The sequence below is a fragment of the Pseudopodoces humilis genome, chromosome 1, assembly GCF_049639895.1.
Source record: "Pseudopodoces humilis isolate 2021_Gansu_Grassland_sample_001 chromosome 1, ASM4963989v1, whole genome shotgun sequence".
Classification (NCBI taxonomy): domain Eukaryota; kingdom Metazoa; phylum Chordata; class Aves; order Passeriformes; family Paridae; genus Pseudopodoces; species Pseudopodoces humilis.
The window spans coordinates 72,651,786-72,679,423 of NC_142200.1; the positions used below are offsets into that span (position 1 = coordinate 72,651,786).

At 37.9% G+C, this 27,638-nt stretch overlaps 1 protein-coding gene across 7 annotated transcripts in view; it reads right to left on the bottom strand.

Moving 5' to 3' along the window:
• The window catches only part of CTNND2 (catenin delta 2), a 712,671-nt gene that overhangs the window by 94,294 nt on the left and 590,739 nt on the right, over positions 1 to 27,638 (bottom strand). For all 7 annotated transcript variants that reach the window (XM_014260357.2, XM_088053661.1, XM_088053643.1 and 4 more), the window contains 2 exons: positions 8,565 to 8,682; positions 5,373 to 5,558 (listed from right to left, as the gene is read on the bottom strand). In XM_014260357.2, the coding sequence (XP_014115832.2) occupies positions 5,373 to 5,558; positions 8,565 to 8,682 (304 nt within the window). The remainder of the gene's footprint in view (positions 1 to 5,372; positions 5,559 to 8,564; positions 8,683 to 27,638) is intronic.

Here is a 27,638-nt window from a genome sequence, read left to right on the forward strand (position 1 = left end):
TGGCTTTGCAGTATATTACACAAACTGACAAATACAAATTATATTTAATAAGCCTGCAGTTTTGACTTTGAAAATAAATTGGCTGTACATGACACTGAGAGGCTCACAGAGTATCTGGGAAGATAGTCTGTAGGCAAGCAAGAAAGTAGAAATGATTTTCAAAAAGCTCTGTAAGGATTTGCTCAGGATAGTTGATTCTTGCTATTCAACATCTGACATAATCACCTTGTGCAAGATGAGGAAGCAACAACTGGAAATAATACTTTTTCTGAGCAAAGACGTATTGGCAACACAACCTTTCATCCCTAATCACAGTTCAAATTATTGGGTAAACCCGGGACCTGCCACCATTTCTCTGCTTCTGTGCTTATTAGCTTGATATGGCTTGGTAGAATATGAAGTATACTTGGTGAAATAGTGGTCTCACTACATGAAAAGACGTATCTGGCAGATTTACTTTTTATGCTTTTTGAAATATCATTGCCTTAAACCTGCTATTTCGCCTAGACAGAAGAATTTATAGGCCATTTAGCAAGCATGCTAAAGAGGTATGCCAGTCAATTCTTAATGATATATAACTTGAAATGTTGCTGTTATACCTTAAGGCTCCTGACAGAAGGTGAAAAAGAAGGTCAGGCTCATTTCAGAAGTGTCACTTCCAATCAAAAAACAGACTTTGGGCTAGATTCTGGTTTGACAAGAATGATCACAGATGGGGAACTTGAGATGAGCATGAAGTCAAGAAGTCAACCTGTTTTTCTTAGAGAAGAAAGGAAAAGAAATGAAATTGTGCCACATGTATACATAATGGGCTGTGTAACAAGAAATAAAATAAGGATTAATGAGAACTCCCTGGCAGTTTTGGTTTTTTTTTACTGAAGTCGGACCATGCACCTAGATTTGCCGTAACTGTTTTTTGTCATAATCCTCACTTTTCATATGGCTCAAAGAATAAATCTGTTGGCAGCAGTGTGCATGCCAGCAGCATGAACAACATTTTCAGCACTGGAAGAATCAGTTTCCATTTGAAGAGTGAGACAATACAAGGCAGAGAGGTTGATGTCTATAAGGTCCTAGTCAGAGATGATGGTGTCTGTGGCTGGAGAGCTTATTGGGGTGAGGGTTCAGTACTGGCTGATCACAGTTAAGCAGCAGAGAAAAATGAACAAACCAGCAGAGAATTACAGTCCTAGAGGTTTGAGACAGAAGTCAGGTAAGTTTCACTTATTTTTTCTGAGGTCTTAAAAGAAGTTTTGCTTTTTGTGATTCCATAGATAAAAACAGTGCTATACCTGATTTTATCACAAACCTTCAGAAGGTTTGGGCATCTTCTAACATTCAGTTTGTGTGACCAAGCAGATGCCTCAGAAACCTCTCTCAGCTCTAGTGAAGTAATTGTGGGCTCTTTTAACACCATACACCTTTATTCTGAAATGTGGAGAACACTTGTTTCCTGTGATCCGAAGGGAACTCCTTAAGTAATTTGAAAGGTGTCATTAGACCTATGATCTGAACAAAGACACCTCTCTTACTTAATTCCAAGATGTACAGAAGTTGCCATTATAGACAGCTGACAGACAAGTGATGTCATCAATAAAAAATAAGTTCCCGTTTGTTTTTGAAAGGCCTTTCAAAGAAACCACGTTTTATACTACCACTCAAGTCTATCTTTTCCTTCAACTAACTTTCATGTGACTACAACTGAAACATGACTTAGAAAAATTGGGATACTTGCTCCCTAAATCATAAAACAAAGAAATCAACTTGTACTTTCATTATAGAAAAAAAACATGAGAAAGTGACTTAAATATCAAGTTTCTCCTGCTTTATAGCTTAAAAAACAAACTCCCCTGCTTTGTGAGGGGATTTTTTTTAAGTATAGAAAACTGCATCTTCATCCACATCCTTTATCTAAAATGATACATCTGTTTTCCTTTTGCAACTACAGTAGTTTTGCTTCTTTTTCTTTTACTAACACTTTTATCCAAAAATTAAAGACTACATCGAAACTGCACAAATGGAGTCCAAGAAAATACATAATAATGAAGAAACAACTTACAGTGATAGTGTAATAGGAAAATTCCAAAACTACATTCACTAAAATCTGAACATTTTTTTCTCCACACTGTTTGGTACATTTTATCTTCTGAGAAAGACTAAAACAGCAATTTTCTTATTCAGAAAACCCTGTGCACTGCCAAAAAAAAGAAAAATACCTATACCCTGAACACAGATCTTCTGGGTGTGTAAAATGTAGCAACTATAGACTAGATACTACTTCCCTGTCTTGAGGTGTCACAACTGACAGAGATGTGCCTGTGCCCTGTGCTTTGTCTGAAAAGATAAAACTCTCAAATATTAAAAAAACCACGAAGACAAAGAAGCAGAAAGAACAGATCTTTTTAAACAATTGAAGAATTCTATCCACACTGGACAAGTGCTTCTGAACATACTTCTGTACTTATTTTTACAAAATAAATGGATAAATAAGTTACTTTTACCCTAATAAAAAAACAGTTTGAGTTATCTTATGCTATTAATATTAATGTGGTTACATGAAAAATATTGCTTTTCTTTTCAATTTTTGAGGGTAAGTTGGGAGAGCTGTTTCCATCACAGTGATCTTGCTGGTATTGTTTTTAGTGGAACTCTAGTCAACTTGATAATATATTAATTTGGTAATATACTTCAAATAATTTGGAATGTTCAACAACAGTCAAGGATTATGGGGTGAAAATAACCTGCAGAAGGCTCACAAGTCCACCTTAAAATACCTGAACTGAATAATATCCACATGTGAGAGCTTGAATATGGCAAGATGAAGTAGGGTGTCTGGATTTAAAGGAAATTAGAATAAAAAAGAAAACACCTTTATAAAATGTTTATAGTACTTGTAATACAAAGCAGTTCTATGCACAACAGAATCAGTTCTGGAAAGAGTAAATTTATGTCCTTGCTACAGAAAAGCCTAGTGATCATAAACCTGAAAATATGTGTGTAATTTTATTATTCTTTGGATTTAAAAAATTAAATAAAATTCTTCTAACGAGGCCACCACGAAGAGCTCTGAGGAGACCTTTACCATGCAATGTGCTGCTAATGAGCACCCACAGAAACAAAGAATATCTAACAACAGGCAAAAGCATATACATTGTAAAAGTAATCAGCCAAAAGAGCTCAGTTCTTTGGCCTGGAGGAGCAAAAAAAATGTTTTTAAGGGAACCATTACAGTACAGAGCAGCCCTATGGGAATACTGAAAGAGTCATCAGTACAGAGTTAAATTATGAATCTCAGATCAAAAAGTCGCAGAAGAAATAGAAGAAGACTTAATAAAGACTTAAGATAGTGTGTGTGCATGTGTTAGTAAACAGAGCAGCAAAGAGCAAGCCAAGTTGCAGTGTGACACATCCATATCCATACATGCTATTTTTTCTCCTGCACTTTGAATAACTGCAAGCACAGTGTGTGAGAACTGTTAATTCAGTAACAGGGATGATGACTACTTCACAGGGTAAAATTAGTTTGCTTTGTCACTTCTAATCTCACTGTAGACAAATACAGGAATCCGAACAAAAGGCCATAATAAATTCAGGTTATCTGATGATGGGGTATTTAACCAACATCATAGGCTGGGGATGGTGTGGCTGGACAGTGCCCAGGCAGAAAGGGACCTGGGGGTACTGGTGACAGCCGGCTGAACATGAGCCAGCAGTGTGTCCTGCTGCTTCAGAAGGCCACTGGCATCCTGGCCTGGATCAGGAATAGTGTGGCCAGCAGGAGCAGGGAGGTCATTCTTCCCCTTGGTACTGGGCACTGGTGAGGCCACACCTGGAGTGCTGTGTCCAGTTCTGGGCCCTCAGTTTGGGAAGGATGTTGAGACTCTTGAGCACGTCCAGAGGAGGCAACAAGGCTGGTGAGGGGCTTGTAACACAAGCCCTGTCAGGAATGACTGAGGGAGCCGGGGTTGTTTAGCCTGGAGAAAAGGAGACTCAGGGGTGACCTTATCAATCTCTACAACTCCCTGAAAGGTGGAAGGTGGGGTTTGGTCTCTTTCACCAGATAGCAACTGACTGAATGAGAGGACACAATCCCAAGCTGTGCCAAGGGAAATAGAGGTTGGATATTAGGGAAAAAGTTTTTTACAGAAAGCGTGATCAAGTATTGGAATGATCTGCTCAGAGAGGTGGTGTAGTCACCATCCCTGGATGTGTTTTAAAAAAAGACTGGAGTGGTACTTGGTGCCATGGTCTAGTTTTTGGTGTTAGGGCTGGGTTGGATTTGATGATTTTGGAGGTCTCTTCCAACCTAGTCATTCTGTTGAATTGTGCTATTCTTTTGAAGAGTAGGTGAAATTAAAATCTTGCTAGTCAAGAGTGCTGCATTTTTCAGTATCCAAGTTTTAGCTTAGTAGTATTGCTATAACTTTTCCACATTAACACAATTTGGCTTTAGGAACTCAGGAATATTTTCAGTACTGGTTTACATCATTTATTCAAATACCCTGTGCACTTAATTGCTCACTCAAATAAATATTTTCTTTGAGCAATCTGAAACAGAATGCTGTAAATAAATGCAATAAAGTGAGTAGGTATAGGACGAGGTGGAATACTTACTGCTGCCAGCATAGGCTGTCTGAAAAAGCCCATAAATTCGTAGCCATTCTTACTGCTATCTGCTTTGTGTACTGATACAAGAGTGTCTTTCTCTGCAATATAATTGTCATTATTCCCCAAATTATAAGTTCTTAATGGGATAAAAAAGGAAATAAATACACTTTAAAAATCAACCCACTCAAAATTACAACCTGTCAAGTAACTTGAGGAAGCAATCAAGACTTTGCTTTTCAGTTTTTCTTTGGTAACAACATTAAATATATCAAAATACAAATGCTTTTTTAACATTCACTTTAATTATTTGATTCAGCCCTATACAGTTTTCTCTCAATGTGTAGAAACATGGTACAAGACTAACTTTGAAGCAAGTGTATATTTACAAGCCTGATGTTTGTTTGCATCAAAGCCTTTCTACACACATGTGGCTCTGTGGAAGTACAGTGTAAAGTATATGCAGATTGCACTTTTCATTAGAAATGGCTTCCTTTCAAAGAGCATTTTATAGTATTTATGGCATTCACAGTGTACCCATGACTACAGTTTCCAGGTGCACCACATAATGTACAATTTCTCAAGCAAACATATTTCATTACTTGAGAGCCATACTCTGCTTTAAGCTCTCTGCTAATTAACAAGGGCAACAGTTTTATATATTATGTGTCATGCATTTAATTTCTAGTACAGTGAATTAATTATTTATATTTTAAATAATGGGCACTTCAACTACTCACAACACAGCTGCAAATAACTTTGATTACCTGATCTTGTGATTTCTTTTTCTTCTTCTTCTTCCCCCAGCACCCTGAACTCTCTGCATCTTTTCCATTGGCATCACCACAGAGTAATCCATCAAGTTCATCTGTTCCCATCTGCTGTCCCTGAGATGTTTCTGCAGCTAGCCTGTATGAGAGGTTCCTCAAAATGCACACACAGTTTTCAACGGTCTAAAAAATATGACAAAAAGAAAAATACAGAAAACAAAACCAGAAAAAAATTAAAATCCTCCCCTTACTCTGAAGACAAAGCAGAAGGAATTTCATCTATCTTTGCACGTGCATTTTCCCAGCACAATCCTTATGTGCACATTTCTGACTGCTCCCCAGGTAATCACAGGTTAAGAGATTCAGAAATTTTTATGGTAACAAATTAGTTGTTACCGTATCAGGACAATGCTTTTCTGGGAGTTTTTTATTGTTGCTCTGAATTTCACATTGGAGCCCCATGTGAAACAGATGCTGAAGTAAAAAGTGATCAAAAGAATCTGAACACTCCGAATATCAGAAAACTCCCACCTCAGTGAAGAGAAAATGCTACAAACAGAAAATGGCAATAGATTCTGGGTTTTGTCCTTTTAAAACCAGAAATAACCGTTTTTTTTTTCTGGCAAAAAATCTATGTAAACTGCCATAAAATTTGGATATGAGTTCCATTTCACAAGCACTTGTAGCATGAACAGATGATGTTTCTCCAGTCCCAAAAGTAGGACTAGAAATCTGTCTTGTTGCTTTTACTGCTTCTGGCCAGGCTGCAGACAGATAACTTGTGTGCAGCCTTTTCCTTTCATCCATTTATTCCCCTAATAGGTTGTGCCTTCTGTAGAAGATGCAAGCAGGAATTCATAAATGGATGAGACCCAGTGAAGGAAAATTCACTTGTAATTCAACCTAATTTCTCCAAGTCTAAAAGAAGTTCAGTTTAGACATGAAACCTACTCATTTAGCTGGTTCAATTTGGTTTGATTATTCCTAATAAGAAGGATATGAGCTTAATTTTCTGCACACAAGGAAGGCATGGCTAAAAAAAGCCATTCTCTCTCTATTTATATTTATTTCAACTGTTCCTAATGCTCCATGGAGACAAAAAGCAATAGCCACTACATCCAAGCTCTTTTGCTCCATTAACCCAGAATGGAATGACTGTGAGGCTTTCAGTTCTATCATATTCTACCATATTCACCAGTGAGGCAAACAGATGGGGCTTCATTTACTTTCATATATGACATGAGCTTCTGCCAGGTATGCATTCAGCACACATTTTTTGCGATGATATCAAGTTCCAGAGGGGATACCGAATTCAGAGTCAATTATACAGGAATATTTATATATATCTATTTTTAAACATAAATGAAATGACATGATTTTGCAATACAATTGTACTAATTTGAAATCTCTGCCAAATATATAAACAGAAGTAGAAATATGTATGCGTGTGTGTCTGTGTGTAGAAAGTGTTCTTTGTGCACCTTTCATAGTTGAAAGCTTTACAAACATCACAGTGACCATAACTATTTTTTAGTTTGCTGCCTTTTTCTTTAACATGAATTTTATTCACTTTTGATATAGTATGCTGAAGTTGAAGCTTTGCATATATTGATTAGAATACTAAACTTTAAGTTTCCTTTTCACAAATCAGAGTTGCTGCATTTACAATTCTCATTTTGTGGAAAACATAAGCAGAGTCCATCAAGAGGACAATGTTACCTTGAACTAAAAAAACTGATAAACAAACTTCTGAGGCTCAAATGCAACCACCTTCTCTATTAAGGTGAATTCCTACAAGCCAAGAAAGCTGGTTCCAGCCACACAGGTGGACAGACTTCACTCCTCCTTGACTTTCAAGGATCCTTGTATTCCTTATTCTGTTTTCAGTTTATCATAATGGGGCTAAGTACAAGTTCACTAGTTTTTCTACTCTAGCTACTTTTAAGCTACTAATGAAGTTAAGAACTCCCCTGTGTTTGGGGAGTGTTCTGCAGGAAGTATCTGGATGGGGTAATGGGGGCTGGCAACACCCAAGTGTGCACCAAACCCTGCTGCCAGGCTTTGCGCCCACCTTTTGGGTGGGTGTCCTTTGAGCATCCCTCTGCTAAACTTCTATTAATGGAAAATTGATACAGGCTAATGGGTTGTGGGATTTTTTGGGTGTTTTGAGGGTTTTTTTGTTTTTACTTTTTTGGTTTCTTTTTAAAAACACAAAGCTATTCTGTTAGCCCAGCACCTCATGCTATGAACCTTAGTTCCTCTCTCTGTCCCCCGAATTCATAGGCAAATGTCACCTATTTGGTTCAGGTAGTGACCAGAGACTCCTGGAGATTATTCCTCTCAAATCTATAAACCCATTGGGGTCCACAGACAAGTTTATGAAGTATTATTTGGAAATACAAACCCAGTGGGCTTTAAAACCTTGCTGCATAAAAAGCTGCTCTCCTGCAATTCCTAGGGGTTTGCAAATGGTCTAAAGTTGCCCTAGTAATTAATTTAGCACCATATACTGAAAACTAAACAAACTGTCCTTTTTCTTCTTCTCTGGAGTACTTTAATGCATTACAAATCTTCAATTTGTAAATGCTTGGAGTCTTTTTTATTAGGGAGTGCCTTTCACCTCTGGAGAAGCTTGTTCATATTCTAGCATTTTAAGAGAAGTAAAGCTGACATAATGAAGTGTATTAACATAGTTGTTATTGAAAGCATTCATTGGTCCTCTTCAAAGAAGAAGTAATGTTGGTTTTACTGCAAAACTACCTATTAATCTCCCAATTTTTTTATACTTGTTTGCCTTCTAAGCCTACCTCACTCTCATTAACTCTCATACTGGGTACTGAAAATCAATTTTAAGGTAAAACTGGCAGAACAATGTAAGAAACTTTACATGGAATATGATATATTTGCTCTTCTTAAACCAGTATCATATTTTCAACTTCGGTAATTCAACTGAGAGAATGACATGCTTACCTGTATACACTACACAGGTAGATACAAATACAATGCTTAGCCCACTAAAATAAACAGCTCAGCAAAGAAATTAAAAGGAAAAGATGGGATAAATTATGCTTTGCTAAGACATTCCTCACAATGCACTACAAAAAGAGTATCACAGAAAAATTCTCTCTTTATATTCCCCATGTACCCTGAATACCTGGATTTGCTGCTGAAAAGACAAAGGTGACAAACCTTACTATCAATTTCACTGCTCCCCAGAGCAGACTGGATCACGTACAGCAATGCATCTGTCAGGCCATCACACTCCCTCATTCTTCTGCGGGCCTCTTCTCCAGCAGAGCTGACATTCCTGCAAGGCAACAGCAAGGGTCACTAAATCCATGGCTCCCTGCCCACTGCCCCACCTAAAACCTTCTCACATTTCACATACAGATAAAAACCACATTTTCTTTCTTTCTCTCATCATTTCAGAGCTGTGAATAATGGAGACAGCTGCGAATGAGCTCAGGAAATGTAACGCAGAGGGGAACAAATGGAAGACATCAGGTCCTCCACAAGATGGGGCTGAGTGGCCAAGCAGCATGCGCCCACCTGCATGGCTCCCTGCACACGGCCCACTAGAACGAGCTGACCCTTCCTCCCTTCCTCCCTTCCTCCCTTCCTTCTTCCTTCTTCCTTCCCTTCCCTTCCTCATATAAATCAGGTTTTTAAAAGTCTAGAGGTTTTGCATATCTCCTAGCAACTGAGAGCCCAGTAGTTAGGGTTCTTAACCTGAGAGAAAAATATTATCAGAGCATAATATAAAACACCTGCTATTGCTTGCTTCTCATTTTACATGAGTGTTTCCTTTTCTCTTTCATTTTGAGAGAACATTAATGCCTCAATCTTTTCTTTAGGTAGTTTATTTTACATTGCAAAACTTAAGGCCTCAGATTATTATAACAATATTGTAAAACTTGTGTTCCTTAGATGGGGCCAGAGGGTCTTCTGACACATTTATATAAATTCAAGTAAAACAAAATTCACTGCATAACACATTGTGTCATAAAATTCGAAGTACTGATACACAGAGAAACAAATATGTATGAATGAGCATATACAAACAGAATCTATGTTTGCTAACATCAAGTCTCAGAGAAAAACTGCATGCAAATTTGAATAGCAGGTTTGATTTGGAAATGGGTGAATTAGCAATCTTAAGAATGGGATAAAATTTTTCAGTCTCCTTCAGCAAGGGAAGACAACCCTTTGCTGAGGCAGTTCACCTGTAACTCATCTCCCCACTACTAAAGTTTATACAAAGAAAGAACATTAAAAAGTACACATACCAGACCTATGTATTTAATGCTCATGTGTGAAATGGGAGGACATAGGCCCTTGAATTTGGGAAGAAGGCAAGGCATTTTCTATCTTTTATATCATTTTCAATGACCTTTGCATTAAAGATGGAAAAACCACAAGAATCCTGGGAAGGGGGAAAGAATTTAAGATGGAGGAAGATGAGAGGACCTAGGACTAGGTTCCCTTTCAATTCTTTTTCTTCTCTATCTACTTCATCCTGTTCTGTCTTCTTGTTATCTAAAAAAAACCCCCAACATTTCCATTCCCCCAAAACAACAAAGAGTCTTATAACTGGACAATCCCCCAGTCCCTCCAATGCAGGTTCCTAATTGACTCTGCAACCTAAACATACATGATTCACCATATATACTTGCATCCCCACACAGTCCTAATTAGTGCTGTTCTCCCACACAAACTAGCCCAATTAATTCAATAGTGTTACCTTCACCTCAGAAGACAGCTTGACAGAAACCATATAGCCCTGGAGCACTGGAATGAATTACTGTATCTCTCTAGCAAACAAATTTACTCTCCTTGAATGTTGATATATTTTATATATTAGTAAAGGCCTGCATGCACAAACCAGCCTTTGAAATAAGTCATGATATTAAGGGCTAAAATCCTTGAAACTTGCCTGCAGAAGAGAGAGTAAAACAAAACAATATCCTTGTGTCTAGGAGAAAAAATGTAAACTGTGTGTGTTAGCCAATAGTACCTTACTCTGCCTGCGGACCCTGTAGAACCCTATAAAAGGTGTGCTAAAGATAGAAATAAACAGTGTTCACAATTACTTCTGTGAAGACTGGTGAATAGCTGGAGGTCTCTCAATACTTGAAAACCCTAATTTTTTTGCCACATTACATATCAGAAGCCTGCCCTTCATAATAGCTCGCAAGTTTTGTGTTGTCTGGTTTCTCTGGTCCTTGAACTCCATGCCTCTCCTCCTATCTCTCTGCTGCTTTAAGACTAGGAGGTGATTAGTGGTTTTCCTTCAGTTCATGGGGAAACTTTCTTCTGTTATCTAGGAAGTAGGGTTTGGAGAACATCAGAAAAACTCTCTCCCTTTGAAGTGATGGAAACTTCTGCCTTACTTTTGTGTGGCAGAAATAAGAAGGTAAAAATATAGAGCATGGTTTTCCCCAAACAGTGCCTGTGCATTTGGAGGGCTGGGGACTTCACCTAAAGTAGACTAGACCACCCCTTTTTAATGGCAAGAGCTCCAATGATATTCCAAAAGGGCAGAGTATGTAGAAAAAGCAGAATCATGGACTGGCAAAGCACATTGTGGGGTATATAGTGAAGACAAAATTTGGGGATATCAAATATTTATTTGATATCTACCTGAAATTTCATTCTCTTACTCTCTAGGCAGATAAAGACAGAGGTAGGAAGATAAATATAGACGGAGAGAGGGCATTGAGGCACTGGTGCAGGTAACCCAAAGAAGTTATGGATGTCCCATTCCCTGCTAGTGTTCAAGGCCAGGCTGCATGTGGCTTTGAGCAAACTGGTCTAGTGGAAGATGTTGCTGTCCATGGTAGGGTGTTAAAATTCAGTAGTCTTTAAGATGCCTTCCAACCCAAACCATTTTATGATCCTATGACTCTATGATGAAGAAAGGAAGTTGTATCCAGCCCTACAAGAGCAACTGCACAAATTATAGTAGGAGGATATGCTGAGGAAGAGTTCTCAACGTGGCTTTGCACCTTTCTTTACACCACTATGAGAAAAAAACCTGAAATATTCCTGAATCCTTTTAAAAAGAGATAGATCTTCAAGTCTGGTCTGTGTGGGAACTGACAATAGTCAAATAAGAGATTTTAGGCTTCAGGCATTAGCTTGAGCCTGTGTGAAACTAAGTCACACAACGTTCTCACTCTGGCCTGAGAAATCATAAGGAGAAATCCAAACAATCCTTAGAGAAGAAAAACAACTTTTGCAGATGTTGTTTGTTGCCTTGTTGCTTACTTGCGAGAGACGGTCAAGGGTAGTTGTTCCTAATTGTCCAGTGATGGTGATGTGTTGGTTTAATTACCAATTAAGGACCTTTCCGGACCTTCTCAGACCTGTCTATAAAAGAAGATCTGGAAGAATAAAAAGTGCTTTCTTGTGCAACCAAGGCTAGCAAGTCTGTGTCATACTTTCGCCATTCCTAATATAGTACAACAAGTCTGTACTAGAATAATGTCTCCAGGCTTCTTTATCTTCTGCACTTACATATACTGAGTCCAAGCTTTCAAAATAGACTGATTTAGACACCAGTAGAAACAGATATATATAGTCTCCCTGATCTTCTCATTGAGGTGATTTTTCCTTCTATCACAGCCAATTGCGCATCACCTTGACTTCCAGAGCCCACAGAGACTGTCAGCCTCTCAGTTCCTCTCCAAGTTCACCAGAAACTCCTCCTCACCAAAAGAGAAATACTTATACTCAAGTATACTTAAGATAACCTTATACTCCCTGAACTGTGAGCTATCTGCCTCATTCATTTCCAGCATACAAAGAATATGAGGCGTTCACACAAAGCAATATAGACACACCAGGAGTACAGTTTGCACAGACAATGCATTTCCTTGCTCTGTATGGAGGAGCTGTCAAGTTGGGTTCTTCTGTTTATCATTCTTCCCCATTATGCTCCAGTTGCTCCTGTAACCAAGAAGTGGATATTCTGAATTCCCATGACTGCCTTTCCTTCTCTTACAAAAGTTGCTGTTTACTTTCTGCACTGACTCATAGCTACTACAGCCTTCCCCAAGATATGGTGCACTCATTTACATAGGAAATAGTTAAAAAACAAGACAAATCCAAGCCTTGCATCAGCATTTTGGCATAAATAATCAGTTGATTATTTCAAAAGAAATACATCCCAATATCTAGCTAGTCTCATGTCACCTCTACTGAAGTAATCACTGTTAACTGAGATCATCCACAAAGGGTCTCTAATATTGCCATGTTCAGGCTATGCAGTTTTGCAAAAAAGAAAAGTTCCAGATTACATGAGCTGTCAGAGAAAACATGCTGCCATCTTAATTTTATTTCTCATTGTTAACTTGGACATGATGTAGCTGTCATTGTGACAGGGAATAAGACATGATACGTCATTTGTGAATTTTCAGGTCACTGTGCAGATGTTAAATTGGAGCATTAGTAGTATCTACTGTTGGTAAGATGTCCCACTAAGTCAATGCATATTTTTCCTGTCAGTTTTCAAACACGTGAAACCATGTTTTCTGGAGGCCTTAAAGGATGTGGAAATATGATGCATAAGTTTTCAGGGAAAAAATATTTCTCCATTCTAAAGGCAGCCCAGCTTGATCACCCTGTATACTTTGATTGTTTGTGTAAACTCTACTTACAGTATATGTGAGCCATAGGCTGTCATTTTGAAACTAACAGGGCAAGGAGTCCTTCAGCCTGCCATAAACCAGTAAAATGAATCTCAAATAGAATCCAGTCATGCAGGAATACAATGAATAGAGAGGGCTGAAAAATAACTCTCACTTTAGTCAGAAAGTCCCAGTTATACCTCTAAAACCAAAAAAAGCTTTTTCTCAAGAGAAGAACACTATGAACAGATAGAGGAAGATGTTAGACGCATAGCTGATCATGCTTTTCTGAGCAAATGGCAGACTGACTTTGCTAATTACCTAGGAATGGGAAGAGAACTAAAATAATCCAGCTTCAGTTTCATGGGAAAATGTACCAACTATAATATCATCACCTGAAAACTAACAGCAGGCATGATTCTCCATACCTAAGGCATATCAATCCAAGGTTCTAGAGATATGGGGTGTGGTATAAAGGAGTGCACTGTGCAACACATACCTGACTCCTGTCAACCCTGAACTTGCATTAGTTATTCAATGCAATTGTCAGGCTTCGAGGTAGGGTAAGATGGGTGGTGCCAAGCAATTTATTTCTGTGTTAGGGTCCTTTTCCATACACTCATACAAACTGTGGGAGGTTCAGAGCAATGTCCTTATGATTCTAGGATAACTAAAATCATCTGCCTTATACTGGGTAGGGATATTAATTTTGATGGAAATATCATCTGGAACGCAAACCAATGTGCTGAGACATGACCTCTGGATATGGGAATATTTAGCAAGCTGTTGACATTACTTCCAGTGGCAGTTTTATCCATCTCAGACAGAATTAAAGCATCTGCACCTGACCTCTCTAAGCATGCTCAGGTCATGCCAAGTAGCAGGACCTTTCCTGTAGCAGCTATCAGTCTGCAGATTGCAGATCTCATTGCACTCATGCAAGATAATGGCTGAAAACAAATAATCTGCATTTAGCAAAGGTGAACTTGAGAAAGGATTCCTCAAAACCCCATGATGAAATGAGAAAGTATGTTTAATATCTAGTATATATAATATTTTTGCTATGGACTGATATAAGAGAGGACAGACATAAGAAGGATAATATCCTAAATTAGGTGGAAAGAACAAGTTATCTTTGCCATGAAACTTCAGGGGCCTACCAAGTATATAATTATTCGAAGAAGTTTTGTGTATGAGGGATAATCATAAAAGCCTCAGTGTTTTTCATTTTTCTACATCTTATAATAGCCACCAAAAAGAGATTTTTCACAGCAAGGGGGAAAGGTTTACATAAGTAAAGAACTACACCAACCCCATTAATGTTACAGCAAACGCAATTATGTTTGCCTGAGGATACCCAGCAAGGGAAAAGCCCTCAGAATACTGAATAACTGAGTTACAACTGGCACACTAAATATTTTTCTTTAAATTAAAAACCCAAACAAAATCCTACCCTGAAACTGGCCTCCTCTGGATGTGCTCTTTTATATGCTGCCTGTTTCTATTTCTGTCTGATTGACTAAACATTTATCCTTCAGGGACTGAGCCTTGTCTCAGGAGCAAGCTGGCAACCTCAGTCCCATCAGAGGCTGTTGTGGTGATGATCCTCTGAGCTGGCCTGCAATGTAACACATGATCCCCTAAGAGCTATTGCTTTTTCTGTACACAAAAATTCCCAGCAGTTTTTGTCAGCATTCAGACTCTTTGCTGCAAGGGTCTAATACAGTGACACAGACAGCAAAATGAGACAATCAACATCATGCATATATCCATCAAGTATGCTCAGTGTCATCAGCAGACCCTATGCAACCATACATTTTGAGGGGCTTTTTACAGTGGAATATTCCTCAAATCACATTGTCTTATCTATAAGTACTCAGTACAGCCTTTGCACACGGAATAAATAGATTAGCCATAGTAGTTCTGGTTACTACTATAACTTTTATACAAATTCTGATTTTTTCATCATTATTTGTACACTAAGCCTTTTTTTAATAATCTCTTACTGCTGAAAAATAAACTAGCTGATAAGACTAGCTATTTCTCAGACAAAACAGAAATTTAAACAAGGCAGTGAGACAAAACCTAAGAAAACACTAGATGGTTCATTCTTCATAACTAAGAGTTTCTAAGTGTTAGATTTTCAGTGACTTCAAAATCAGCTTATAGTTTGGAAGTAAAAAGAAATTAAAATAGATTTTTCAGTCACTGACACAGATCTCCCTTTAACTTTTCCTGATTTGAATGACAGTTCAGTGCATTATCACCAAAATCAGGAGGATTTCTTCTTGCTAAGTATTCTTAGCACCACTTACAGCCTTCTTTATCTATAAGTGGTTGTCAGAATTTAGCAATCCTGCATGTGGACTAAGTACAATGTAAGTTTTGAAGAAAACTGTCTTGTATTAATTAGAAAAGCTCAACTGTAGTTAAAGAAGACAATTCTATATCCAGGAATTTGGCCTAACAGAGATCTTTCTCTCTTAGGTATCACTTTCACTTTTAAATAATACTTTGCAATAAGACAAACATGTAACAGTCTAATGTGGATACAGTTTTGGTTATTAACCTTTCTATCAAATGCTATTACAATGTTATTTAGCTTTGATTATTTAAAAGTAACTTTTGTTTACAAAAATCAGATAAATTAGCCTACCAAGTCAAGCACTCAACAGGTGCCTTTTACTGCTGTGCTTCTGTACGTCCAATCCTAAGGCTAAATGCATTGTTTTTAATGACTGCTCTGTGTGATTTGTGAAGCAGTTGACTCCTGACATAATTGTTTGCTATTTTGATAGTTTGGAAAGATACATGATGGGAAAGTACATGAACTGCAATAAACATCTTAAAAGAAACTGTCTCTGTAGAAATAAACCCAAAAAAACCCAAATTTTCTTGCATAAACGATTTTGTTAAGAGTTCATGGTATAATCAACCATAGCCTGATCTGAAAGAATAAAAAATATTTCTAACTACCCCTCTCCTCTTTTACTGTGTTTTCATCTGATGTGCAATTCTTTTTAACTACAACACACAGAATTACACATTGTGTATTGAGGGACAGTTCTAAATTACGGTATTAAAAAAATCCTACCTGCATCAAATTTCTGTTTTGACATTTAATTTCTCTGACATGTAGTATTTGACTTCATAAAAATCAGTGCAATCATTAATGCTCATCTGTTTATACAGCTTTTAATACACTTACTATTCATTCAGTGAGAGCTGAAATATTGTGTCACTTGCTGCCATTGGGAAGATCTGCTGTGGCAAAGACTCTGAAGGTCATAATGGGAATAGTTTAAATATGTCAACATCAAGACACTTTTCTCCATTTACAATTGTAATGTTGCTAAATGGAGCTCTACAAGTGTTAAAGACTGCACAAATGTAAAGACAATAGCATCAGCTTTTGATGATCCAGCATTAACTACCAGCATTAGCTCAAGCACTTCTGTCCTACAGAACCACTGTCCAGAGGACTCTGCAGCTCTTACTTCTGGCATGGACCGAAGAGCAACAGGACAAATTTGTGGAGAAGGATTGCACTGAGGCTGCAAAATGCAGGTATCTCTCCGTGCCACCAGCACTCAGTGAAACACCTATGTGGCCAGTGGGACCATGCACTGAGGAAGTATTACTGGTCTCATTCCGTATTTGTTTCTTGGCTACCTCCTCTGGTCACTGTGAAAATTCAAAATTACTGTGTCAGATGCTTCAGCATTGGAAAGTAGTCCATTTTCATTTTTCTGTTCAGCTTGTTATCTTATTCAGAACAAAAATGATCAAGCATAAAACAGTTTTCAATTAACCTCATTCTATGTATTATTTATCAGGTTATTTTCTTCAAATGCTTATATATCAGCCTGTTTTGAAGCTCTTAATTGTCTTCCTCTACAATAACCATTCAATCAATCTCTAAAGGATTATAATTCAGATTATATGTATATAATTTCAATGTCTACTTTTCTTCTCCACTAAAAGATGAAGCCTCTATTTGTCCTGTTTAGGTCTGTGGAAAAGTCTTTGATTTGCATGAGCTGCCCTAGCAAAAATACTTCCACAAGAATAAAAATATCCCCTCTTTTATTTTTGGTAGGCTATAGTCTCAGGAAAAACTTGGTATTACAACTGCATTCTTAAGAACAATTGAAAAGAAGCAGACAAAATGCTTTAGAGTTTGGAGTAAGCATCAAAGAAATGTACTATCTGTAAAAGGCAATAATTTACTGTGTCTAAATATTATTCTGAGTGTACCAGCATGCCTTACACTGCTGAGATCTCTTTATAAAATTGTTTGAATGTTATTTCTCTAATATAATTTTAGCTGTAAAGAAAAATTAGTCTCCATCAGTCAAAATTGTAACATACACAGCAGCAGGGGAAAAGGATTTTCATTTGTACCTGAAACTTGGAAAAGGAATTTAGCCAACTTCTCAGTGTGTGAAATTTCTTGCCATCCTTTGACATATTTGACCTTTTTTTTTTAATCTTAAAAACAACTAGTACTAACAAACAAAAAGTCTTCGTTTTGACAGCTCTTTCCCCTTGACTTAATCCCAGTGTAGCTCTTGTGCTTTTCAGGAATACATGCAAGTCTCTTTTCTAGTATTTCAATGTCTGAGTTGGTCATGATAAAAATGCAGCTTCAGAACCTAGCACAGGGCCAAAATACATTCCTGATCTCCTGCCAGATTTTACCTGAAAGTGCTTTTAGTACTAGTGGGCATATTCTACATACAGAAGACATATTTGACTACAGTAATAGAAAAGGATCAGACCATCACATAAAATGAACAGTTAATAGAAAATATAAACATGATGCTTTTTATTACAGACCAGTTTGCTTATTTAATTAAACTCCTAAACAAAAAATTTTATGAAAAAGTTTCACAAGTATAATTTCTGTAATCAGAAAAAACCTCCTAAAATCTAAGAGCAAAACCTATGAAAAACAGACTTTGGGTTATACTTTCTTAAGTTTATTTGTTAAATATCTTGCTGTCTTAAAGGACTAATTTGTGCATCCTTTCTCCCCTCTCTCAAGTGATGATGAACTCAGTACCTGAGATTTAGTACCCTCTGGAGCCATCCTCTGCTCCATTCTATGAGGCACTTAGAACTGGGTCTCCAGCATGCTCAGAAGTCTTTGTGCAAAGAATGTCATTTCACTACCTCACAGAAGCAAAAAAAAAGGAAGTGATTTGAAGCCAAATATCTGCATTAAAACTTTCTCAGTCATTTGAATGTCTTGCATTCCAATGAATGACATCAAATTCTCTTAACTGACAATTATAAAAGAAAAAAGTGCTTTAATGCTTAAATTGTAGGTCCCTGTCTTGGTCTCCTTTGTGGCTCCTGCATACAAATAGAACACTAAGAAGTCAGTTTCCTGGAAAAAACAGCCCATTTAAATATCCAGTGAATAAACAGCCTGTTACATTGAAAACAGTCCATATGTCAAGTAGACCCATTGGCCACACAAATTCAGTTTAAGAGCAACCAAACACACATAGTAAAAAGCCAAGTGCCACAAGTGTTAAATTCCTTCTACAATGTGATGCAAGAATGCAAATCTGTGATTCAGGTATAAACCCAGTAATTTTACATTTCCAAATAAACAGACACTTTGAAAGGATGGAAAGTTGAAATGAGTTCTCCTAGTTCAATGAAAAAATGATGTGAATGCGTTTATAAGAAAACATGAAAGCTACATATTGAAAAAAACAAAAAAAAACAAAAAAAAAAGAAAGAAAAATAGAACTTATTTCAGACATAGTAACTCAGGAGAGCATTTGTATGAGGAAAAACTACTCTAAACCCCGGGATGAGATACTGTGACACTGTCATTTTTGTTTTTCTGTTAAAATAAGCATTCTACTTGGGCTAGGTGATAGCTCAGATGTGATTTTCTAGTTGTATAAATATGAGAATAAATAATGGCATTAGAGATGAATTTTGGATTCCATTTTGACATGAGTCTATTTTTTTATGCTCCGATTTTCACTTTTCCATTGGATATGCTGATTTTTAGATTGGCACTGTTGTTACTAAACCAAACCTAAAAGTTTTGGATGAGGTGTTACACCACATTGCATATTCTTTTCATATACTTTGGTAGATGCTTAAGCTCAGTAAGTCTGTTTGCCTCTGCCCTTAAATTTGAAACATTTAAAAGCATTATTAGTAATGCACTTCTTCCCAGGTCTTATAAATCAAAATACTGAAAAACTATACTGCTCTCTTGCTTTGGTTTTACAACTCAGTGAAAAAGATAATTGCAAAAATAAGACCAGAAACAATATAAATAGGTATATTTAGCAAAGTTACCACTCTAAAAATCCTATGAATAAAGATTAGGTTCCAGAAAAAACACAAGCAATATGTAATCGTATCAACCTGGAGGAACAAACAAATAGGATCGTGATTGCTCAAGTAAGATGATTCCCTTAACCTACAAAGCAATCTCCCTGTCACATCTGAGTTTCAAGTGCCTTCCTGCATCTATTTGCAGTCTTGAAAACGACATTACAGTGCAGTGCCTTGAGAAGAAAGGAGGGTAAATTAGCTTTGGTTGTTGACTAATCAGATGAGCACAATTAATTACAACACCAATCAGTTCATTAGATTATTAGCTTCATCTCTTCTTGATCAGCTGCTTAGAAATTTTAATACAGAGGATAAGAAGTCACAAAGCACACTTATTAGAGTATCAGAAGTATGAAACGCTGCTCTGAAACAAATTAAGTTACAGCACAGCAAAGTAGAAGACAAATGCTTTTCTGTGTGTGAATTGCCCATGTTCTCAGTGAATTGACTGCTACCAACATTTCTCTGGCAGGAGTCTCTCTCCAGATCTGAGTCTTTCTCCCCTACCAAACTAAAAATCTTTAGAAATGCAACTTATTTCCACTTCTCCCTGTTCCTTGTCCAAACTAGATACCAGTATGTAAGTTCATTTACTGTTATAATCTACATGCTCTGTTACCAGCTCCTCCGTCTGAATTTTCAGTTAGGCATCTCAAAATTAATTTATTATCTGCTCATATTATTTCTTTCCAGTCACATAATTCATTAAATGATTCCTGTGAAATTGCATTTTCTTATTTCTAGAACAATCTCTACCATCAATTTTCTTTTTTTATGCTTTAACTCCATTAAAAACATCAAGGTATCTATGCTGTTTCCCAGTAATAGCATCTCAGGGTGTTATGATTTTTTGAGTAAAATACCTGTAAAGAACCTCATTATCATAAATTGTCTAATTGTAAAAAATATATAATATGATGCATAGTAAATTACAATTCTTACACTTTGTCCAAATGTGCCTTCAGCATAAGAAATAAATATGTGTGTTCATGTCCAATTTTCATGACAGTTAATCTGAAATTGCCAGTGAGCATCCTGCCTCAGATTATGTACATCATCCTATCTCCAAATGGCTTTATGTGCACACTGAGGGATGGTGAAAGAACTGACCCTCTAACATGCCCTTCAGCCTAATGAGTCATTGTGCATCACTGCTACTTGAAATAAGATGTAAAAAAAGAAGGGGATCACTCTACCACAACCCTACTTACCCCCACCTAGCCCATGCCATACAGAACAATGAACAAACTCTACTATGAGCATTACTGTCGATGCTCTCTACTCCTTTGGCTGATACCCCAGGGATGGCATCTGACAACCTGGATCTTCTGCCAGAATGAACTTCTTACAAGACCTTACACTGACCTGTTTTGATGTCTGGCTCTCTTATATGTCATTGGAACTGCTCAGGAGGCAGATATTACTCATTGTCAGAGATTTAATTTTTCCCTTTTCATTTTAACATATACACTTTGAATCAATTTGCTCATTCCTCTTAAACTAAATGCCAAATTCAAACTTTGCATTGGTGCCACAAGATGCTTGCAAAACTCTTGTATGTGTAGCAGACTGTGTTATTTGCTTGGCCATGAAATACACTACTATGCTTCAGACATTTCACCCTCCCATCTGCAAAGATATGCATTTAACATATTACTGTATTTGCCCCATCCTGATTCTTCCTATAAATCGCACCAAAACACTTATATGCTGTGAAAGAAGAGGACAGCTCACCCTCAACCCTTTCTCTCCCCCAAAAATATAGTTTGCAGGAGTTATGTGTATCTGATGAGTAAAGTCTTCTGCAGAATCATTGTCTTCTTTCTCTCATGATGCACCTCTGTGCATCCTATTTCCATCAAGTTTCACCTTACATAGGAGGACATGTATATAGGTATATGATTCTTGGGCCAAGAGACAGAGTGTATTGTGTTCTAGAAACCCACAATTCACCAACAATAAAACAAGAGTGGGGGAAAAATTATGTAAACAGAATAACCAGAAAAAATTTCAAGCTGGTTTCAAGTACAAAGTTAATGGTGACGTGGCAAACTTCAGCCTAGCTCTCTAGTTAATTATTCCTACACTGAGGAATTTCTGCAGTTGTTTTTACTCTTCAGTTGACAGATAAGAATTTCCTGTGTAAGAGAAACTCAGCACCATTGGTGCTTTCTGCCATATGATCTGCTTTTACAACAAACCTCACTCTAACAGTTCTTTGACTGCAGTGGTGCTATGCCTGGGTAAAGAATCATCCCCTGTATGCTTCATTTGCCAGTCAGACCAAATAAGCAAAAAGATAATTACAGTTTATAAAGATGTCTGTTCTTTTATGAATAAAGACTCATTCTAATTTTGTAATTATTATTTTACCATTCTCAGTTAATTGTCAGTTACTTGAAAACATAGCTTCCTCTGAAATAGAGCAAACACAATTCCCTGAATTACAGTAAAATTTCCTGTATTAGGTATAAAGATTGCAAATTATTTAATTGAACTTTAGGAAGCTTAGTGCTTACTCCCCAGCTGGAAGAATATTTCCATTGACAAACTATGCTGAAATAATTATGCTAGTACTAAATATCAGAGCTTTTTTTTTCTTCCTTTCTTAGCAGGTGGTTCTGGTAAAATGACACTCCATCAAGGTAGTAAGTGTATGAATTGAGTATTGCAATGCTCCAGTCCTTTGTCCTTGAATTATCTTTCTGCCCAGAGCAGATTGTCTCCGTGTCCCTCCTCTGGACCTGCTCCAACAGGTCCATGACCTTCTGATGTTGGGAGCCCAAGGTGGATGCAGCACTCCAGCTGTTGTCTCAGGAGAGTAGTGCAGGAGAGTCACCTCCCTTGACCTCCTGGCCATGCTGCTTTTGATGCAGCCAAGGATACCACTGAAGTTCTGGGCTGTAAGCACACACTCTTGGCTCATGTCCAGCTTTTCATCCACCAGAACTCCCAAGTGTTTCTTGGCAGGGCTGCTGTCAGTGGCTTCTCCCAGTCTGCACTCACATCTGTGATTGCCAGGTGCGGCACCTTGCCGTTTGGCTTGTTGAACTTCATGAGGTTCTCAAAGGCCCACTTCTCAAGTTTGTCAGGGTCCCCCTGAATGAGACCCCTTCCTTCTGTTGTATCAACTGCACTGCTCAGCTTCATGTCATCTGCAAATTTACTGACAGTGCACTTGATCACTGACGTTAAAGAGCACCGGCCTCAAGACAGAGCCTTGAGGGGCACCACTCATCACCAGTCTCCCCCTTAAGAGAGAGCCATTGACCACAACTCTCTGTCTGTGTCCATCCAGCCAATTATTTACCCACCATGTGAGGCAGAGGTATTGGAGCGGCCTCAGCTGGAGCTCACCCTTTCCTCCCTACTGCAATCAGAATCGGACAATGATTGGGCTTTGCTGGGCACAAGCACCACTCCCCTTGGGCTCTGCCAGCAAGTGTGTCTCTGATCACAGATCTGGGAACTTAGCTGTATAAAACCACACCAGGGTTTAGAGGAAGGGAAGAACTGCACCCCTGCACTCCAGAAATCCCCACTGGCACCAATGGGTGCAACTGAACACTTCAGGAACATTCAGGCACTGTATAGACTCTTCTACTGGAGGAAGCTTTGGAAAAGTTATCTGTATTTCATATGCAGTATTTATCCTACACTAACTTCCCCTGGAGACACAGGGTTTACCATGAGAGTATTCATTGGGAGAATTACTGAGAAGCAACTGTTCTGCAGTTCTTTGCTTTCTGCTACTCCACAATGTAGACAAGTCCCTAAGACAAAACTCTTAGTTGCAACAGACAAGTAGTAATCCATACCCAGCTTCAGTTTAATCTGCTTAATCTGCCTGCTTCTCACCAAACATATCCTCTCTCTTGCCTCACCATTTTACTTAAAACGTTGCCTTTAGCATCATGATATAAAGCTACATAGAACCACCATCATCCATGTTACTTGTTCTCTTGAGAATCTCCATGGAAAGCAGCACCCTGGCAGATGGAAAACACGAAGTTCAGTGTCTTCCAGCACTTTTGGGGATGTGCTGGGCGTCTCCAAATACTATGTCTGTCAGGCAGTGGTCCTGCTGTGATAGCTGCAGCCAAAGCCAGTCACATGAATGTACAGGTGAATGCCTAAAATTCAATCCACACCATGAAATCTTATCTCAAAACATGCCTTATTAAACTCAGCTGTTAAACATTTCTAATTCAGGCAGCAAAATCTCATATACCTGGTTTTGCTATCTGTTTTAGCCTCTTACATGAATCGTGTGATGACAATCAATACGCCTTCTGCCCTCTTTCCCCAAATAAAAGTTATACCACTTAGGTCTTCAATTTGCACATTTATAACCCAAAGTCCACTTTAAAACTGGCACTATGATCTACCTCAGAAGATTCAGGCAGTCTGCTAGGCTGTAAATAGATTTAAAAATCTGCCCTGTTAACTGAACAAAACATGACAGCCAAAAAAAAATAGTAATGCCAGATAAGTTGATCACTGCTATAACACCAGAAAGAACAGCAGTAACAAGCATAAACTCCCAAAGTACTTTAAAGATTAAGTGCAACCACCTTTATTTATTTAGAGCAATGGTGAAGTCACTCTGAAAAAAACAGCAGAGTTCTGGAAATATTTCAGTACACGAGTTCAGAGAACTCCAGAAAAATACAGCAGTATCAATGAGATTGAAAAATAAGACCTAAATGTCCAAAGGTGCATTAGTTAGGTAAACTGATTAAGAAAAAATCTACTGTGTTTCCTCTATGTCCAGTTCTTCAAAAATTGTAGTATTAATATTTTGCATAGAATTTTAAACTTTGATTGCCATTTCAAGGGGATTTAACCAAATTTAGAGACTTACAAATGGCAAGACACTGTGCATGTAATAGTTAATACTTTTTCTCTGATTGCAATTTTCTCTTGATGTAAAGAATACAAAAAGCAGCTTGCAACTGCAATTCTGAAATTGTCTATTTAAATAAACACCTAATTACAAATGTCCAATATTGTAACTACATGTACCAATTAAAGTGCCATCAAAATGCCACTTATTTACTTATTTATTAAGAACCCAAATTAACACTTATTAGCCTACATGACCATAATTGAAAAAAACATTTTCAAATACAAATCTTTCTTGAGCTGTTTGGCTGACATTTGAAAGTAATCATACTTGCAATTGCTAATCAGCTTGTTGTAACATGCTTTACAGAACTGTACAGTTAGAACGTCAAGCACTGAAAACTCACTTAAGACCTAGATTAAGTTGGCCTCTGCATCTGTAATTCAACCCCCTTTTACAGAATGGTTGTGATACGTTGTCTACACTGTGACTTTTCACCCCTGTAGGACTCACTGTGTGTGTAAGAATCCACCACACATTATAGATTTATTTGATGTGAATGACAGTTTTGCTCAGAAGGGTTTGTTGGGGTTGTTTTCCATTAGCCTGCTCACCTCTGCCAGCAAGTGCTCCATGACCAATGCAAAGGAAAAGGAATAATTGCCCTGATATGAGGAGGTAAGGCAATTTTGTTCTGTTCCAGATTTTGTCTCAGAGCTTGTACTTTCTGTACAGTTTTACAGTGACTTGACTTGAAACTCTGGAGTCACTCACGTAATCTCAGAACTGTTGACTGGAAGAACCATCGGGAAATCATGAGACTCCAGCCCGCTGCCTATGGAAGGATTACCAAAACCAGGTCAGTGGTTTTGTTGGTGAGCCTTGAAGTGATTAAAGGATAGACATTCCACCACCTCTCTGTTCCAGTGTTGTACTACCTGTCTTGTAAAGTGTAACATCCAATCTGAATTTCCCAAGCAGAAACTTGTGACCTCTTCCCTGCACCCTCTCCAGTTTCTGAGAATCCTTATTGAACTGAGTGGGCCCAAAACTTTTCTGAAAACAGGGAAACTGCTGCCCAGGTGCCCACAGCAGTACCAAGAAAAGGGAGAAAATCTTCCATGCACCTGCTGGTCACAGATGTATCCCAGTCAGCCATATACAGGATGAGAACACATTGTTGGCTCGTATTTGGATTGGTGTCCTCTATAAACCTCAGTTCCTTTTCAAAAATGTGCTGCTTAGTCAGGATTTATAACCTTACTAATAAAACAATAAAGGAATAGTATATTCCATCAGTGCTCTCCTTTCATCCACGTGGACAAACACTTTATCACAAAAGGCAATCATGCTCACTAAACATGATTTGCCAGTGGTAAATCCATGCTGACTGTTCCTCCATCATGTGCTTTGAAACGGATTCTAAAAAGTCATAGTCTTTGTTTTTTCTGAGGTTTGAGATAAAGGTGATCAATCTTCAGATTATTTTTGTCCTCCTCAAAGCCGGAATAATTTTTAGCCTTTCTCTAGTTCTCAGTCACCTCCCCAAAACACCAGTGTGATAGGTGCCTCACAACTGCATCAATCAGCTTTTTCTGCAGTACCCTTGGGTGAATTCCATCCAGTGTCATGGATCCAAACACACACGTGTATATATATTCTCCAAATAGCCCATATCCTGTTGATGCCCATGTCTGCTTCTCCTTGCTCTTCTTAAAACACATGAAAACATACAGAAGTCCAGGAACAAGATTTGTGTAATAAAACTATGGCATAAAAGGTGTTGAGTTCTTCAGTCTTTTCCCTTTTATCCATTACTAATTTGTCTTCCCCATGCATTAACAGACATATTCTTCTGACCTTCTTTCTCCTCTTAGGATAAATATACCTGTAAAATCCCCTACTGCAACTCTTTATATCCCAAGTTACCTCCCACTGGTCTTTGATCTTCCTCATTTTTGCTCCAAATGCAGCTTTTCATATTCCTTTGTTATTCTGGTTTCCACTCTGGTTTCTTCTTGTGCTTCAGGAGACTTTCTGTTTACCCAAATGAATGGTTCTGCCATGATTTCCCGTCTTCTTGTACAGCAGCATGATTTGCTCCCAAGCTCCCAGCAAGCTGATTGCTTTTTGTTTGGTGGTTTGGTTTGTTTTGGTGATATTTTGTTGTTGTTGTTGTTTTGGTTTTGTTTGTTTGCTTGTTTTTTAATTCATGTACACCTTTCTCCTCTAAAATGGATTCACAAAGGATTCAAAATCCACTGAGTGTGCGACTGCCATGGATACCTGCCATGGATTCTGTGATCATGAGGAATGATCAAATACCTAGGCAGGTATGGTTAACAACCAAACTTAAACTTGAAAGTACACCACTGGAGTTGAGAATAACAACTTAAATGTACAGTCCAGGCCCACAGGAGTTTGATATCAAATGAGATAGCCTGTACTGCTGGCTGAACGTGCTGATGTGAACCTGCTGCAGGGTACACGTACCCAGTGCTGCAAGGTACCTTCCACTACCAACATCATTCTTATTTCCTGCCGGGGTATCGAGGACTGCAACAGCAGTAGTGCTTCAAGTGAGACAGTAGCAGGAGTTTGCTGAGGACACTAACTTCATTTCACACTAACTATGGAAAAAGCAGAGCAAACTCCCAAATGGCATCTGCTGGAAACCATTCTGTTTCTCATTGCAGATTTTAAACACGAACAAATATTTATTATTTGTTCCTATTTATCTATTATAAAATAGATTAATAATTTGTTCCTCACTGAATACATGAACGTGAAAAAATGAACACCACAAGGACAGATCTGCAGCAGAGAGGGGTAAATGTGAAATGATTAAACAGGGAAAGCATGAATAAGCTTGCCAAGAGTCCCATTCCCACTGGTGCATGTTTGCACCGGTGAAAACTCCAGGTATTCATGTATCACTAAAAACATGATCAATTTCCTTTCTTTCCTTGTCTAAGAATAAGAAGTAAGGACAGAAAGAATAAAATGTTATCATTAGCACTATTCAAACCAAGAAGAAAAGCGGTGGGTAGTTTTTCCCTGCACTTGATTTAAGAATGGGAGCTATTAGGTTAATTTAGATTATAAGGAACAATGGAAATCAACTACTTTTACTGTATGGCAGCTACCTCAGAAGTTTTTGATTGATAAAGGTCAGTACATGACAGTTACCACAGTATTAAATAAACTCTAGTTCCTGCATATTTATTTTTATCTATTACATCTCATACAAGCTGTGGTTAGCATTAGAATCCTCCTGACTGTAATAACTGGAAAATACCTGAAGTACTCTCATGCAAAGTAAAATATATTTACTTTGCTAAAGTATGATCAGTTGAAGCTCTCATATATTTGTAGGGGAGGAAATATAAATAGGATCTAAGGATTATGCTTTGACTTTGT